Below are 13,900 nucleotides of genomic sequence, written 5' to 3'. Positions count from 1 at the left end.
TGATCTCTTGCGACGCACAACTCGATTTCCATTCATGCGCATACTTGATGTTTCATCGATGCGATGGCTTGTGGCTTCGAAACGCAGCCGCTTATTCTTCACCATAAAACAGAGTTTCCATCTATCTCCTGTAAATAAACCATGGGGAATAATGAGGAGACAAAATGCACAAAAAATAAAAAAAAATAACATGAATGCATGCAAGAACGACATAAAACATCACAAGATAATGCATCAAAATGCACTTATCAAAATCGAAACCTCCTCTGTCGAATTGGAATTAATTAACATGCAAGCAAATAACTAGCCAGGAAATTCACAAGACAAATATAAATTCGATAATCAATAAAATAAAATCAAGTCTGAAATTCTCAATTAAACAAAAAAGTTTTCTACATAAATTGTCTGGCCCAATCACGTGGCCTTGATAAAAAAAAAAAGAAAACTATTCAATAAATAAACTCATAATTTTAAACAAGGTTTTTAATCATGAATAAACAAAAGAAAATAAGAAAAGAAGAAGAAATCTTCTCTTCCAAGCCTGGTAGTAGTAGCCGCCCTCTCACGTTCTGAAAAATTCTGGAACCCTTAAAATTAATTAAGATTTTCTATTTATAGTGCCCGGATCCCGTACCAATTTGTTTCCTTCACAAAATATAATTCTCAAAATATTTCTGACGTCGGAACACGCGCGAGCGCCTAAAAAATGTCGCGCTCGCGCGCAAGCCTTCAAGACAGTGCTTTAACTCCTCTCGCGTTCACGCCTGGCATAAGCTCGCTCGCGCGCATCCAGCCCTTAAATCTCTGGAATTCTCTTATGCGCTTGCGCGAGGTGTAAAGCTCGCTCGCGCGCGTTCTAATTTTCTTCTTGCTCTGAACAGTTGTGCGATTGCTCCTCTTTTCAGCACCAACTTCATGCGCTAAACCATTGCTATTCTTCTCTTTTCTTATTCTGCAGCAGCTCGACTTTAATCTCCAATGGCACTTCATCCAAGCTCAGCTCTAATCTTCATGCTCTCAGCGTGCTTTTAAGTGCAGAATCTTTGATCTTCTTGCGACGCACAGCTTGAGTTCCATTCATGCGCAGACTTGATGTTTCATCGATGCGATGGCTTGTGGCTTCGAAATGCAGCCGCTTATTCTTCACCATAAAAACCGAGTTTCCATCTATCTCCTGTAAATAAACCATGGGGAAAAATGAGTAGACAGAATGCACAAAAACATAAAAAAAATAACATGAACGCATGCAAGAACGACGTAAAAACATCACAAGATAATGCATACAAAATGCACGTATCACATATTTTGTGTCTACATGATTTGTTTCTCAGTTTTGCTGTGTAGGTTGTGCGTTTTGGAGGACATATGGACGGAACCTTGGAGCAAGGGAAATGATGCAACGAATTTTGAAGAAAAGTAATTAGACCGCTCGATCCACCAAAGTTTACCGATCGAGAGGTAATGTGAAGAAAAAAAGCAGATTCGGAAGTAAAGTTTGGCTGCTCAATCGGTTAACTTCTACCGATCGAGCGGCCGCATGAATTTGAAGAATAGTAGGATTACAATTTTTTCTCGCTCGATCGGTCAATCTTTATCGATCGAGCGAGCGGGTCTGTTCGAAAAAGAATTCTTAATTTTGGAAACTCTTTTATTTTGGACTCTAGTCTTCTATTAGGACTTTATTCCATTTTGTTGGAGATTATTATCAAACTTTGAAGGCTTAGAACACCAAGTATTCCTTGGCGGCTAGGTTTTGTTCTGTATTCTCTTAAGATTTCTTCTTTTCTGTTGATTTTTCTTTCGTTTTTCATGAATTGTTGTGGCTAGACTTTAGAAATTGGTTGAGGAAGAGGAACCCTTGATTTTGTTTATTCATGAGATTTTGATTTTCAGTGTTTGATTATTATCGAGTATCAAAAGTTATGATTTATTTCATGTTTGTATGTGAGATTTTTGGATTGATCACCCTAGGATTTTGCTATACAATCTACTGCTAAATTAGAATTCAAATCCATAATTGTTTGAACTTTCTAATTTGTGAAGCAACTGCATTTAATATTTTCCGCTGGTGAATTTGTTAAACCGTAGGAACACCAATTGACAAGATTAAATACAATCACTTGTATTTGTGTTGTCTAGATTCATCAGTTTTACTCATGTGAATGCTACCTTAAATTTAAATCTAGATCGCTGGTATCCGGGTTGATTTATTGGTAAGGGTTAATCTATAACGCTGGTGTATAATTAACTAAGATTAAGGTTAAACAGGAATTTAATTTTCAATGATGAATATTTGATAGGATTAATTATTTTTAGGTAATTGATGAAGGAATGAATGATATCAAGGGTGTAGTCGATCGATATCAATGCTTGTTTCTCATTGATTTCTTCAGTATAATTTTAATCTTGCATGTTAGTGATAAACTTGAATTTTAATTTGCTTAAATTTTCAGTAGTTAATCTCAAAATTCAAAACAACCCTTTTTACATTGTTTTTAGAACACATAAATTTCCCTTTCCTCGTGGGAACGATCCCTACTCTCGCTACTACATATTTTGTTTATCTGATTGAGTTGGGTAATTTGGGCGTGACACGATTTAGCTGAAAGAGTGGGTGCCCGGTGAGCCAACTTGTGGCTAAGGGCTTTGATGACTCTTTGTATAAACAATCTTTTGTTTAATATAATTTACACTTTTATTAATGGCAATGACTTTATCTTTCTTCATATTGTTATATTGTGATATACTATTGTTGTTTTGATAAAGACCTTGAATATACTATAGTGTATGTAAGATGTGGTAGTGCATGGGGATGACTATCATGAAACACATCTTATAGTCACTGTATATTCTAAACAGTTCCTAGTCGATTGAGCCGTCCGATAATAAGGATAAGGATCGCTCGAGTTTGAGACTAGCATTTGCGATGCAGAGTACCACGTTTCATTGGTAAGGAACATAGAGATGTTCGAAGCATGCAAATGAATATTCATACGATGAATGATCGAACTACCCTATCCGGACTTTTCAAGTGGTTATCACTTATCGAGTGGATGAAGTCCGCGGTTTTGGTTGAACACCATTAGTCCTTACTACTTGAAACATCATTGAGACTCTATATGCTACTGCTGTGCTTTGACTCGTTTACCGACTCTATTGGGGTCATCAGGTGTCGGGATTGGGTACAGTTACAACACATATAGGAGTCGATGCTTTGTTGTCAAGGATTCACCACATACTTGCGAGTGTGGATATCCTATGCAATCTGAGGAGAGATTAGTGTGACAAATCTCTGGCCAGAGTACATGATGTGTTTTAAGAAATGGTTTCTTAGTAGCACATGCGATGTCACTATTTGATCTTCAAGATGTATTGCATAGTTATCGAATCTCGAACGACTCTCGATTTACCAATGGTTGTTGATTCGATCGGGATATATGGATGAAGGGACCGTACTGTACGCTAACCAAAATCTATTGGTTCTTGCAGAAACTATCAGTGATACCTAGGGAATCATGGGGCGATGTTTCTAGGCGCTCTTACCATGATTCGATGGGCAAGTCGGAAATTGTTGTTCCGAGTCACAAGGAGTTGTGAGCCCACGACTAGCTGTATCCCTGAACCATTGAGGGTCACACAGAGTAATGGATTTTTAATCCCCGTTGAGATAGTTAAATTTAAAGAGTTAAATTTAATGAACAAAGAAGTGGGACTTCTTATTTAAGAGTAGAGGAGTAAGATTTCCTAGAATGACATAGGGATGGGATTTTTGGAAATCACTGAATTCGGATTCAGAAAATTTATCTTGACTCTAAAAGATGCAGAAATGGTTTCTGTGAACATTGGTGAAATTGGTTTATCAATCTGAGTCACGATGAATTTTATATTAATTTCTGAACATGCGGGCTTTGCTTGTCAGGCTTAAACTTATGACTAATGGGCCCTAAGCTGTTAGCAGCCCACATTATAAATAAGTTATTGCAGTACAGAAATTAGACAACAGAGGTCACAAAATATTTTTGAAAACCCTAGCTGTTTTTGCACAGTGGCCGCCGCCCCCTCCCTCTCTCTGTCGAAAATTCCAGCCTGTGAATTTTGAATTTGCAGTCTGGTTTAACGGATCAAATTCGTTAATTCTCTTCGTAGAAACTTCTGATAGATTTTCTAGTGCAATCTATCAGAGGGATTAAATCTCTGTTCGTGGACCTGATTGAATAATAGTTCGTCCATCAGTTCCTGGGAGATACAACAAGAGCAGAGCAATCTGTTGGTGTCCATAATCTCGATTCGAGATTGGAGGTAAAAATTTATAATTGTTATTTAATTTTTACACGCACAATTTAATCGTAAAGTTTTGATACCCATTATGGAATCGTTCCATATAAAATTTTTAAACTTCCGCTGCACCGGGTATCAATCCTGATTGATCTAATCACCGTTCTCCAACAGTGGTATCAGAGCCAGGTTGCTCAGATCAAGCGATTAAATTAATCGGTTGTACAAAAATTTTTAAGCCTCGGTTTTTGAAACAAAATAATTTTTTTTTAAAAAAATAAAATTTTTCGGGCAAAACACGGGCAGCGATTGGATCGCTGCCCGGGGGGCAGTGATCGTCGCTGCCCTAGGGGCAGCGACGGGCTGCCCGGCCCGAGCACCTTTGGGGCGCGGGCAGCCCGGGAGCGTCCCGGGCGGCCCGGGAAAAATTAATTTTTTTATTTTAAATTAAAATTTTAATATGTTAAAATTCTATTTTTGGTCCGATCAAAAATTGTTTTTGATTGGTCTACGAGGCGTCGGATCGAATTGTCCGAGTCCGAATATTTTAAAATTGATTTTTGGATAAATTTGAATTTTTGGAAAATTTATAGATTTTATCCGTTAAATCAGATTTTATGAAATTAATTATTTTTGGTACAATTGATGATAAGATATGATCTTATGGAAATATTGAGTAAAATATGATTTTATGTATAAAATTGGATTTTATATGTAAAATATGATTTTATTTGATAAAAAGATAAAATATGATTTTGTATGTAAAATAAGATTTTATATATGGAATATGATTTTATCCTTTTAATTTAAATTGCCATTGCATGTTATCCAATAAATTAATTTTGAATTAAATATTATTGGATAAGGATGATCGATTGCCATGACCAATTTTGTAGGTGTATGTTAGGAATTTACATTTGTTTTTATTGTTGTTGGATTTATTAATGGGCCTGGTTTATGGCCCAATATGAATTGTCATATGTAATAAAAGTGGGCCTGGTTTATGGCCCGTTCCCACCCCTTAAAATGTATCCCCTACTTGTCATAGTTATTTATTGTAAATACATTAGACTTAGTGGGAGATGAAGATTTGAAGATGGAGGTGGGCCCAGTAGACAATAAAGACAGAAGAAATGTAAATTGGAAGCTCAATGTAATAGGATTGCATTGCATACCTGCATATTACCTAGGATTGGACTTAGACTCGTGATTGGCAACCACGGGTCGATTAGAAATGGAATCGATCATCCTATATAATATATGATATTATCGTTGTATGCATGTTTTAGACTAAATTGTATGAATCCGGCAAGCATACAAATTATAAATGATGAGACAAATTTTCAAAATTAAAATCCCTCATTTTAAATATGATTTAAAATTGATATCAAGATAAATAAAGGAAATTTAATATTGTTTAAATGTTCCTACCTTCCATCAACGATCAATGTATGAGTTGCTACCCGCGGATACGGTCTGGCTCATATTATTGGGGGGGCCCGTTCGTCGGAAAGCTGTACATTGGATCGACAAATGTTGTAAGTTGGGTGGAACTCCCATGGGATCGGCTCATATTATTGGGGGATCCAAATGGCGACCGTCCATCACAACTTAATATTGATGGGTCATCTTGACATGTCACAATAAACGGCGTCATATTATTGGGCCCTTATTGGACATGAGGTAAAAACGTGGAGGTTGCTTTGGAAGCAATTGGGCTCTACCTTTTGAAAATTATGGTTGGCTGATATTATTCGGGACTATAGTTTGTCAATTGGACTCCATGTTCCCACTAAGGAAAACAGTTTCCCGTTTTCACTAGAGGGTAGTGAAATCGTTAAAATAGTGGGAGTGAGATTCATAAAATAAATTTCGCCATATTTTATGTCTTAGTAAATTAATTAAATAATCATCGATAATTGTCTGTTTCATCTCAGTATATCATTATGATGAATCTTCGTAATCCACATGTTTCAATTCTCCAACAAAACAAACTTACTGGCGCAAACAATACAGAATGATTCCATAAGTTAAGATTGTCCTAAGTTCGAAAAAGATTTTCTAAGTGTTAGAAAAGGCTTCTCCGAAAACAGCCCCGACTGATGTAACTGCCGAAAGGTTGGCCGAACTAGAGAAATGGTTGGACCATGATCTCAAGGCCAAATGTTACATGAAAAATTGGACAAGTCTAAACAAGTTTGCCATCACTGCAAGAAACCCGGTCATTGGAAACGTAACTGCAAGGAATACCTCGAGCAGTTGCGAACTGCAAAGGGTATGTTTTACATTGAAATTAATGTTTTTCTTAATACTACTTCTTGGGATTGGATACCAGATGTAGATCTCATATTTGCAATGAGTTGCAAATGATGACAAGAAGTAATAGGCTAAGGATGGGTGAGACCCAGTCAAGGCTCGGGAATGGTTCCAGAGATAAATCCAAAGCTATAGGAGACATTTATTTAATTTTGCAGAACAATTTTAAGTTATTTTTGAGAGATGTTTTATATGTTCCGGATTTGGTCAAAAACATTATATCTATTTCTATGCTTGATAGAGATGGTTTTTCTTGCAATTTTGTAACTGGGATTTGCAATATTTACAAGAATGAATGTTTGATTGGAAATGGACAACTTGAAAACGATCTATATAACTTAAAATTAAAAGACGTTTCAATAAATTATGTTGATAAACCGGTAACAACAAACAAAAGGAAAGTCGATAGTCAAAACCCGGCAAACCTATGGCATGCTAGGCTAGGTCATATTTCCTCAAGGAGGATGAACAAGCTAGTGGGAGAGGGCATGTTTGATATGTCTGATATTAACTCTCTACCTACTTGTGAGTCCTGCCTGAAAGGAAAAATGACTAAATCTCCTTTTAAGGGGAAACCTGAGCGTATTCAAAATCTGTCGGATTTGATCCATACAGATGTTTGTGGTCCATTTAGAATTAGTACTCAATATGGCCACACCTACTTCATTACCTTTACTGATGATTATTCTAGGTATGGGTATTTATATTTAATGAAATATAAGTCTGAAGCATTTGAAAAGTTCAAAGAATTCAAGGCTGAAGTAGAAAACAAGCTAGGTAAAAGTATTAAAGCACTTCGATCGGATCGAGGTGGAGAATACTTAAGTACCGAGTTTTTGGACTATCTGAAAGAGAATGGGATTCTCTCTCAGTGGACTCCTCCTATGACACCTCAGCTGAATGGTGTATCGGAGCGTCGTAATCGAACTTTGTTAGACATGGTTCGATCCATGATGAGCTTCACTGAGCTTCCACCTTTGTTTTGGGGCTACGCGCTTGAAACGGCGGTGTTGTTGTTGAACAACGTCCACACCAAAGCAGTGGACAAAACACCATACGAGTTATGGAATGGCAAAGCTCCTAAGTATTCGTACTTGAGGATTTGGGGATGTCCTGCTTACGTGAAGCAGACAGTGGGAGATAAGTTGGATAGTCGATCCACCTTATGTTATTTTGTAGGGTATCCGAAGAATTCAATCGGATATTATTTCTATCATCCTGCTGAAACAAAGGTGTTTGTTCAAGGAATGCCACCTTCTTGGAGAAGGAGTTCTTATTGGATAAGAAAAGCGAGATGATGGAACTCGAAGAAATTCGAGAAGAACCCGAAATACAAAATAATGATCCTACACCTCAGGAACCATTGATACACACGCCTATACCTAAAAGGTCCGAGAAGACTTCTAGACCTCCCATTCAATATGGTCTTCTTCTTGAAGGGGATCAAGATGAACCCGATGTTGGATGTGATCCAAGAAACTTCAAGGAAGCAATTTCTGATGCGGATTCAAATTTATGGCTTGAAGCTATGCAGTCGGAAATAGATTCGATGCATACAAACCAAGTTTGGTCTTTAGTAGATCCTCCCGATGGAATTGTTCCAATAGGGTGTAAATGGATCTACAAGAGAAAGCTTGGGCCTGATGGTAAGGTATTGACCTACAAGGCACGATTGGTGGCGAAAGGCTATACTCAAAGACTAGGAGTTGACTATGATGAAACCTTTTCACCAGTTGCAATGTTCAAGTTCATAAGAATCCTTATTGCCATAGCTGCTTGGTATGACTATGAGATATGGAAAATGGATGTGAAGACTGCATTTCTTAATGGAAACATTAAGGAAGAGATCTATATGACGCAGCCTGAGGGATACACATCCATGGGAAGCGAGCATAAGGTATGCAAGCTTCAGAGATCAATTTATGGTCTAAAACAAGCATCAAGAAGTTGGAACCAGAAATTTGATGAAACAATAAAGGATTTTGGTTTCATCAAGAACCCGGAGGAACCGTGCGTGTACAAGAAAGTAGTTAAGGATGCTGTGACATTCTTAGTACTTTATGTTGATGACATCCTACTCATTGGGAATGATGTAGGGATGTTGCAGTCAACAAAGATATGGTTATCAGGTAGATTCTCGATGAAGGATTTGGGTGAGGCATCCTATATTCTAGGGATACAGATCTATAGAGATAGATCTAAGAGAATGATAGGACTCACTCAAGCAACCTACATCGACACCATATTGAAAAGGTTTTCAATGGATGGGTCCAAGAGAGGACATCTACCTATGTGTCATGGAGTTTCTCTATCCAAGTCTATGTGTCCCAAGACTGATGAAGAGATAGAGAAAATGACACATGTACCATATGTGTCAGCCATAGGTAGTATCATGTATGGGATGATATCTACCAGACCGGATGTAGCATTTGCTCTGAGTGTCACGAGCAGATATCAAGCTAATCCCGGTCAAATGCATTGGAAAGCCGTGAAGGACATTCTTAAGTACTTACGAAGGACTAAGAATATGTTCATGGTATATGGAGGAAGAGAACTGAAATTGTAAGGCTATACCGACTCTAGCTTCCAAAGTGACGTGGATGACTCGAAGTCAACCTCTGGATTTGTGTTCATGCTCAATGGCGGTGCTGTCTCTTGGAAGAGTTCCAAGCAGGACACCACAGCGGATTCCACCACTGAGGCAGAATACATTGCAGCATCAGCTGCTGCTAAAGAGGCCGTTTGGATGAGGAATTTCGTCCAAGAGTTGGGCGTTATTCCTGAAGTTGTTAGTCCAGTCCCGGTGTACTGTATCAACACGGGTGTCGTTGCTCAGGCAAAGGAACCAAGGTCTCATCAAAGATCCAAACACGTACTGAGGAAATAACACATCATCCGAGAGATCGTGAAAAGAGGAGACATCACTGTCGAGAGAGTGGCCTCTGCAGACAATATCGCTGATCCACTTACTAAGCCCTTGCCTGGACCATTATTTGACAAACATCGCGAAGCAATGGGTCTACGTAGTATGACTAGTTGGCTTTAGGGCAAGTGGGAGATTGAAAGAGTGGGTGCCCGGTGAGCCAACTTGTGGCTAAGGGCTTTGATGACTCTTTGTATAAACAATCTTTTGTTTAATATAATTTGCACTTTTATTAATGGCAATGACTTTATCTTTCTTCATATTGTTATATTGTGATATACTATTGTTGTTTTGATAAAGACCTTGAATATACTATAGTGTATGTAAGATGTGGTAGTGCATGGGGTTGACTATCATGAAACACATCTTATAGTCACTGTATATTCTAAACAGTTCCTAGTCGATTGAGCCGTCCGATAATAAGGATAAGGATCGCTCGAGTTTGAGACTAGCATTTGCGATGCAGAGTACCACGTTTCATTGGTAAGGAACATAGAGATGTTCGAAGCATGCAAATGGATATTCATACGATGAATGATCGAACTACCCTATCCGGACTTTCCAAGTGGTTATCACTTATCGAGTGGATGAAGTCCGCGGTTTTGGTTGTACACCATTAGTCCTTACTACTTGAAACATCATTGAGACTCTATATGCTAGTACTGTGCTTTGACTCGTTTACCGACTCTATTGGGGTCATCAGGTGTCGGGATTGGGTACAGTTACAACACATATAGGAGTCGATGCTTTGTTGTCAAGGATTCACCACATACTTGTGAGTGTGGATATCCTATGCAATCTGAGGAGATATTAGTGTGACGAATCTCTGGCCAGAGTACATGATGTGTTTTAAGAAATGGTTTCTTAGTAGCACATGCGATGTCACTATTTGATCTTCAAGATGTATTGCATAGTTATCGAATCTCGAACGACTCTCGATTTACCAATGGTTGTTGATTCGATCGGGATATATGGATGAAGGGACCGTACTGTACGCTAACCAAAATCTATTGGTTCTTGCAGGCACTATCAGTGATACCTAGGGAATCATGGGGCGATGTTGCTAGGCGCTCTTACCATGATTCGATGGGCAAGTCGGAAATTGTTGTTCCGAGTCACAAGGAGTTGTGAGTCCACGGCTAGCTGTATCCCTGAACCATTGAGGGTCATACAGAGTAATGAATTTTTAATCCCCGTTGAGATAGTTAAATTTAAAGAGTTAAATTTAATGAACAAAGAAGTGAGACTTCTTATTTAAGAGTAGAGGAGTAAGATTTCCTAAAATGACATAGGGATGGGCATTTTTGGAAATCACTGAATTCGGATTCAGAAAATTTATCTTGACTCTAAAAGATTCAGAAATGGTTTCTGTGAACATTGGTGAAATTGGTTTATCAATCTGAGTCACGATGAATTTTATATTAATTTCTGAACATGCGGGCTTTGCTTGTCAGGCTTAAACTTATGACTAATGGGCCCTAAGCTGTTAGCAGCCCACATTATAAATAAGTTATTGCAGTACAAAAATTAGACAACAGAGGTCACAAAATATTTTTGAAAACCCTAGCTGTTTTTACACAGTGGCCGCCGCCCCCTCCCTCTCTCTGTCGAAAATTCCAGCCTGTGAATTTTGAAATTGCAGTCTGGTTTAACGGATCAAATTCGTTAATTCTCTTCGTAGAAACTTCTGATAGATTTTCTAGTGCAATCTATCAGAGGGATTAAATCTCTGTTCGTGGACCTGATTGAAGAACAGTTCGTCCATCAGTTCCTAGGAGATACAACAAGAGCAGAGCAATCTGTTGGTGTCCATAATCTCGATTCGAGATTGGAGGTAAAAATTTATAATTGTTATTTAATTTTTACACGCACAATTTAATCGTAAAGTTTTGATACCCATTATGGAATCGTTCCATATAAAATTTTTAAACTTCCGCTGCACCGGGTATCAATCCTGATTGATCTGATCACCGTTCTCCAACATTAGCGCTACCAAATTTTGGCGCCGTTGCCGGGAAATCGGTGTTTAATTTATTGTGTTATTTTTATTTGTTTAATCTCACTCTCTTCTCTTTTATTTGTTTCTAGTTTTTCTCTATCGTTCATTCTTTCAGGTGATTTTTCTAAAGAAGAATTTCCCTACGACCCGGAGATTGAAAGAACTTTACACAGACAAAGAACAGAAGCTCGTAGAAGACAGGAAGAGGACGAGATTCATACTGCAATTCCTGAGCAAAAGATGGCTGACAACGCAAATCTGAGCCTTAGACAATTGGGCACTCCTGATCCAAACCAACAGCCCTTATGCATTACTTTTCCTACTCTAGAAAATAATGGTACTTTTGAGCTTAAATCTGGATTAATTCACTTATTACCTTCTTTTCATGGTCTTGCAGGTAAAGACCCTTACAAGCACTTGATGGAATTCCATGTGTTTTGCACAAGTATGAAACCCCATGGAGTGACAGAGGAGTAGATCCAACTGAGGGTCTTTCATTTCTCTTTGAATAATGCTGTAAAGGATTGGATGTATTATTTACCCTCTGGATCCATCACGACTTGGACTGAGATGAAAAGAATTTTTTTGGAGAAGTACTTCCCAGCTTCCAGAGCAGCAAACATTAGGAAGGAGATCTATGGGATCAAGCAATACATAGGGGAATCACTTCATGAATACTGGGAGCGGTTCAAAAAGCTTTGTGCTAGTTGTCCGCAACATCAGATAAGTGAAAACTTGTTAATTCAATATACCTATGAAGGTTTGTTATCTCATGATATGAGCATGCTAGATGCGGCCAGTGGAGGAGTTTTTGTGGATAAAATTCCAATTCAAGCGAGGAATTTCATTAAGAACATGGCTGCCAATTCTCAACAATTTGGCACCAACAGGAATGATCATGCACCAAGGAAAAATAATGAGGTAAATGTCTCTTCCCTTGAGAAACAATTGATTGAACTGACGTCTCTTGTACGTCAAATGACTGCAGGGAATGGACAAGCTGCGAAGGCATGTGGAATTTGTGCTTCAGTGGGACATGCTACTGACATGTGTCCCACACTTCAAGAAGAATCAGTTGAAGAGGTGAATGCTTCTGTCGGATTTCCTGGACCACCACAGTGGATGTATGATCCATATTCTAACACATACAATCCTGGTTGGAAGGATCATCCAAATCTGAGATACGGAAACCCTCGGGCAAATCAGCAGGGGCCTCAGGCACCACCGCACAATCAAGCTTATAGGCCACCATATCCTCAACAACAGCAGCGTCCTCAGATTATAGCTCTAGGTGAGTTTCTCGAAAATATTGTCAAGGATCTTGCTACTAATATAGTAACTTTTCAATAGGAAACAAGAGCAAGAATCCAGTTTTGAATAACCAGATGGGACAGCTCGCCACTGTAATCAACAAGTTGGAAGCACAACATTCCAATGCTTTGCCAGCCCAAACAATTCCGAACCCAAGAGAGAACGCAAGTGCCATTACTCTAAGGAATGGGAAGGAGTTGAAGGTCAAGGAGAAAGAAGTTGATGTTTTGCCCAATGAGGAGCTAAAAGAAGAGCCGAAGGTGAATGATGGAGAATCAACCAAGGAAGAAGCGCCAAGAGGTAAGTTTCCTCCCCTTTCTGAATATATGCCTGTTGCTCCTTTTCCCTTAGCAATTAAGAAGTCTAGAAAAGATGAGGGGATAAAGGAACTCTATGAGACTTTTCGTAGATGTGAGGTGAACATTCTATTGCTAGATGCTATTAAGCAGGTACCTCGATATGCGAAGTTCTTGAAGGAATTGTACACAACAAAGAGGAAACAGACACTGAAGGGATGTAAGAAGGTGGAGTTAGGTGAGAATGTATTTGCAGTGATCCAAAGGAAATTTCCTGCCAAGTGCAAGGATCCAGGTATGTTCTCTATCCCATGAACTATAGGAAATGTTAGACTAGAGAAGGCCATGTTAGATATAGGCGCATCGATCAATGTTATGCCATATTCTATTTATGCGTCCTTCAAACTCGGTCCTTTGAATAAAACTGGAATTTTCATACATTTAGCTGATAGTTTGTTGTAAAAAATGATCGCAAGCATACGAGTGTCAAGTTTTAATATAGTGATAAATCAAGTATCATTTCCACGGAGAGTAAAATGAAAATATTCAGTTCTTGCAATTAAAATAGTCCTAATTTTATCTAGAAAATCAATGATCAAGAATTTTGTAGAAAAATAAAATAATCAATGAGTTTTTTGATAGCACGCACACAACTTTTAGATAAAAATCAATCAGAGGAAAAATGGCCTAGAGGTTTAGATTTTACCTGGTTTCAACAACAATCAATCCTAATTAATTAATATTCATGAATTTCAGTCAATTAATAGCCAAGAACACTTA

General features: G+C 38.3%; 1 protein-coding gene across 1 annotated transcript; it reads left to right on the top strand.

Moving 5' to 3' along the window:
• The first annotated feature begins 1,197 nt into the window (after positions 1–1,197).
• On the top strand, positions 1,198–13,435 carry LOC140876893 (uncharacterized). Its single transcript, XM_073280524.1, has 5 exons — positions 1,198–1,201; positions 1,345–1,416; positions 11,629–11,790; positions 12,274–12,669; positions 12,864–13,435. Exons 1-5 carry the CDS (start codon positions 1,198–1,200, stop codon positions 13,433–13,435), a joined length of 1,206 nt encoding a protein of 401 aa, XP_073136625.1.
• Positions 13,436–13,900: the final 465 nt, after the last annotated feature.

The sequence above is a fragment of the Henckelia pumila genome, chromosome 1 (genome assembly GCF_033568475.1).
Source record: "Henckelia pumila isolate YLH828 chromosome 1, ASM3356847v2, whole genome shotgun sequence".
In the NCBI taxonomy this organism is placed as follows: Eukaryota; Viridiplantae; Streptophyta; class Magnoliopsida; order Lamiales; family Gesneriaceae; genus Henckelia; species Henckelia pumila.
Note: the sequence above shows the minus strand (reverse complement) of the source record. Positions and strands in the feature narration are given on the sequence as shown.